The sequence below is a fragment of the Pinus tabuliformis genome, chromosome 5_2 (assembly GCF_031772625.1).
Source record: "Pinus tabuliformis cultivar Carrire ecotype Pingquan chromosome 5_2, CPIR1, whole genome shotgun sequence".
Taxonomy (NCBI): Eukaryota; Viridiplantae; Streptophyta; class Pinopsida; order Pinales; family Pinaceae; genus Pinus; species Pinus tabuliformis.
In genome coordinates, this window is record NC_142306.1 from 842,369,297 (window position 1) to 842,373,875 (window position 4,579).

Genomic DNA, 4,579 nt, shown 5'->3' on the forward strand with positions numbered 1-4,579 from the left:
AATTATAAGTTAGATACCACGCAAAAGAATCATACAAAATAATATATAAACCTATTTACCGAGCAATAAAATCATGCGTACTAAGTAATATAAACCATATAATATTATTAACCAAAATATTTGTAATCTGCATATTTTTCTAGAAATTCTAAAATCTCCCTACGAAATACATGACTTTTATCTTTATTCTTTGTTGGCATGTGTTCACACGAAGGTATTAACCAAAAGTTTTTTAATCTGCAAATTTCTCCAGAAATTCTAAAAAAAAATGATACAACTAAATTCTCCTGCCCAAATACAAATACATGACTTTTATCTTTATTCTCTATTAACATCACTTTTATCTCTATTCTTTGTTCCCATTTGGCCAGTGCAAATCATCCCCACGCAATCTCGTCAATTCCCCACACACGTAAAGCAACAGCTAAAAATCAGTGAGTGACACGACTCACACTACATTTCATATAATAATTACTCCAATTACATCCACGCTAACACACTCCACTTCATCACACCCACACAAATTTACATTTATTTTCAAGTAATGTTTTCATGTTGGGATCCTCCCATTGGAGGATTTCATCCCACCAGTTTCTCTGACATCTTATTTCTTCTAGATGATTTAACTTATCCCATCCCCCACGCAATCTCTTCAATTTCCAACAACCTACCACCATGAGAGACTTGAGCATGGGGGGTAACGGTGACGAACCCTCTCCCAACCCTCCACTTCCACATCCACTTGCTGCTCCCACTGCCCCCACACACTCCAACGACTCTAAGTACAGAAGATTCAAACTCTCCAGCTTTGGAAAACCCTTCCCCAATTCCAACTCCTCCAACTTAGGGCAAGAGTTTATTACTAGACGTGTCAAACATGTTATGTCAGTGGGGAGCTCTTTCAACTGCTTACATGCTTGTAAAAAAAGGTTTTCGAGCTTTGGGAAGTGAGGCACTCGCTCCGCATCGCAATCCACGAGAATGAAGCTTTCCATATCTTTCATCACCCGCATGTCTTGCGGAAGGTAATTATGACCATCTCCACCCACAAATACCAATGTCAGCTCTCTCATGTTCGACCAATTTCCCAAAACCCCCTCCTTAACTGATGATTTTATTTTTGCATCGAAAACCCTGAGACGCCTCAGAGTTTGCAGATCCTTTAAACAAGCAGACGCTCCTTCCGCATTTGCATCCTTCTCGAAATCCAATTCAATGGTACTGCCATCCATCGTCAATATTTCCAGTGAAATCAATTCATTGATCCCACGCGGAAGATGCCTCAACTTGCCGCAGAAGTCCATATGGAGAACCCTCAGACGTTTGAGTTTAGTTATGCTCTTAGGAAGGCGCCGTAATTGACTACACCCCTTAACATTCAAGAATTGTAGCCCCTTCAGGTCGCCAATAGCTTCCGGTAATTTACGTAGCCTCGAGCATTCACTTAGTTGGAGGGAGACCAGGTGTTTCAGGTTCCCGATAGAAGGCGGCAGAGACGTTATGCTAGTCTCACTAAGATCGAGGACCTTCAGTGAGGACAAGTCGGACAAGAACCTTTCCGGAACTTCTTCAATACCACGATTCCCATTTAATAGGAGAACCGAGAGGGACCGGCATGGGAAAGTTGTGGGCAGGGAGTGTAGATCATTTCTCATCAATGACAGTTTTACACAGTCCTTGCTGACGACTTCCTCGAAGTCAAAACTTTTCAGGCTCTGTCCGGCTTTAAAACAATACCTCTGCTCTTTCTCCGCAGCAATGCGGATTGCCAAATCCCTAAGGATATCGTGTATTTTAACCTCCTTAATCCTTCCGCCATAACCATGACTTACCACCTCAATCAGACAACGACCCGCTAGGTGTTTGATATGCAAATCCCCAATGTCATGCAAGTAGCTGTCTCCACTTTCTTCCACCAGACCTTCACTGATCCACATGTCTATGACTTCTGAGACCTCGATTTCTTGATCTTCTGGGTAAGCTGCAAAATATAGAAAACAAGTCTTTAAACGATGTGGTAGAACATCGTAGCTCCATCTGAGACGTTTAAATAGCTGGTCGTCCACTCCGACGTGCACATCATAAAACGCCTCACTGACGCTTTGCATCTGATTTAATGCAACCTCCCACTCATTGAGAGTAGTATGGTGTGACACAGCAGCAGCGACTACATTTATGGCGAGGGGCAAACCCTTGCACTCCTGTGCGAATCTCCTGGCTACTGGCTCTATATCCTGTGGAACATTTCCATCTTCATTTCCAAATGCTCTGCTACGAAACAGCTGCCAACCCTCCTCTTCCAACAGGGGTTCCACTTTTGTAATCTCTTGCACATCCATTCTTGCACACACTTCTCTATCCCGCGTGGTGAGAACAAATTTACAAGTTTTGTCCTCCAACGACACACCCAAGTCTTGAAGCCTATCTCTCGTCCACGCGTCGGCCGCCCACATATCGTCCAAGAGTAGAAGATATCTTCTATCCTTTAAACCGTTGCGCAACTTATCTCTTCGGCCTTCCGGATAATCTGGAAGTTGTCCCAACCTTAATCTTTCGGCGACACACTTTTGCAGAGCTGAGATATCGTTTCTGGAAACAGTTAACTTAATAATAAGGTCAAATGAAGTCTTTACCTTCTCGCTGTTGTTGATGGTGTCAAGCAGCCGCGATTTGCCAACACCCCCCATGCCGATGATACCAATTCTTTGAATGTTGCTATCGGTTAACAATCTCTCCACAAAATCCCTCTGTTCAGATTGCTTTGCTTCTGCAACATTACATGTTTCGGAGATCGGAATCGGTATCTGGGTGTGCGGAGTAGGGTCCCCGTATTGCCCGCTGCTCGGAAAATCGCTCTGCGCCCTCTTTGAGAGGAGTCCAGAAACATTCCGATTGCACTCTCTTACATCTTTGCTGATCCTATAGCGGTGGAGGCACTTGGGACAGCAACCGATGCAATTTTTGTGTTGCTGGTAAGTCTCGTACTCAACGCCAATAGAGTCAGAACGTTCTTTTAACGCTTCCGCCTCGTCCAGCCAAGCCTTAACTGTTCTTTTAGGGCTCTGTTGCGCTTGATGGAGCTCCGTTTTTATATCATGCATTTTATTGTCCAGATCCTGGACATCTCTTTTCATCTGGTCAACAGCCAGAGGCAAATAATAGACCATTTTCACTTTTTCAATAACTTTGTTCCAGAGTCTGCAGAAACCTTCGCTCAAGACATTGGCTGCACATCCAGTAGCAATACTGTCGGCCATTGCTTCACAAGAATAAACAAACAAGCCCCAAATCACACTGGCAATGCAATATTCAGATCGCTGCTCCAACAGCTAAACCACCAGCAAAACTAGGATTTCTCCTCTAGCTCAAATTGGGCCAAGGCTACGCAGACTGACTGTCGAGGTGAATGCTTCCCGGAGTAGGCAACCATTATTAATAATTTGTCTTGCGGTTCTTGTTCACCTGGGGTCCACGGTAATTTCGAGAGAAATTCGCACTGGAACAGAACAGCTGTGAAGCAACTCGGACTTGGACAGCGTCCAACTGAGGGACCTCACAAAAGCATCAAATGGCTATGAACCAATGACCATTCTTGACTTTGGACATGGAAGGACAGAGCATTATTGAATGTGTGTTCCCTGTAGAAATCTTTTTTTTTTCAAAAGGTGGAAAAATCTATCAAACTCAGTTTGTCAAACCAACAGTGAGGACAGCCATCTCTGGCTGCTATCAGCGAATGTCAGTTGACACATCACTGTTATCAAGGAAAACCACGCCACCTGAAATAACCCGCCGGTGGTCCGTAAGGGAGCAGGCTTTCACTCCTGCCAGATGCCTCTGGGTCTTGGGCCGTTAACCTGTTTCCTTACGTCCGAGGAAGACGAGCTCTTAGCCAAGCAAAAGCAGTTTTAGGGCATACTCCAGGCCCAGTTCCCTGTAGAAACCTACTGTTTATGAATATTAAATTTTGTGTCCATTTCGAAAAAAAAAAAAATATATATATATATATATGATTATCTAGTATTTTATCGTTGGTAACCTGCGTCAGTATGTATCTACGGACCAGGTCTCCATGGTTATTTCCATTTTTTCCAAAGTGGTCTTCATGGTTATTTCCCGTGCTGGAGATACAATGGATATGACTGAAATAGATCGAAACATAAATAGAGATTGAAATATATGTATCTAATGGTTGGCTATGAAAGTAGAGGTGAGTAAAATATATTACGATATAAATAGTAAAGTTTATTAATTTTATTTATTAGCTCGTGCTTTACATTATATTATTATGCTTTATTAAATTAAATGTAAGTCTCGTATAGAACTTAAAAGAATAAAATTTATGTTTTATATTTAAATTATTTGTTATAATATTTATATTTTAAAATAATAATAATAAATATACAATTTGATTTGTATAAATGATATATTAATTAATTAATGTTGTAATTTAAAATAATAAAATCATTATAACAATTTAAAGAGATGGAATAACTTTTTAATTTTTTACACAATTATGTAATTTTCAAAAAAATGTACTTTTTAAAAATAGTTAGAATATTATTATTGTGTTATGGTG

General features: G+C 41.0%; 1 protein-coding gene across 1 annotated transcript; it reads right to left on the bottom strand.

Moving 5' to 3' along the window:
• Nucleotides 1-509: 509 nt before the first annotated feature.
• Nucleotides 510-3,390, bottom strand: LOC149161946 (disease resistance protein RPS5-like). The gene has a single exon (XM_089435052.1). The coding sequence runs from the start codon at nucleotides 3,255-3,257 to the stop codon at nucleotides 510-512; it is 2,748 nt and encodes a 915-aa protein (XP_089291178.1). The 5' UTR covers nucleotides 3,258-3,390.
• Nucleotides 3,391-4,579: the final 1,189 nt, after the last annotated feature.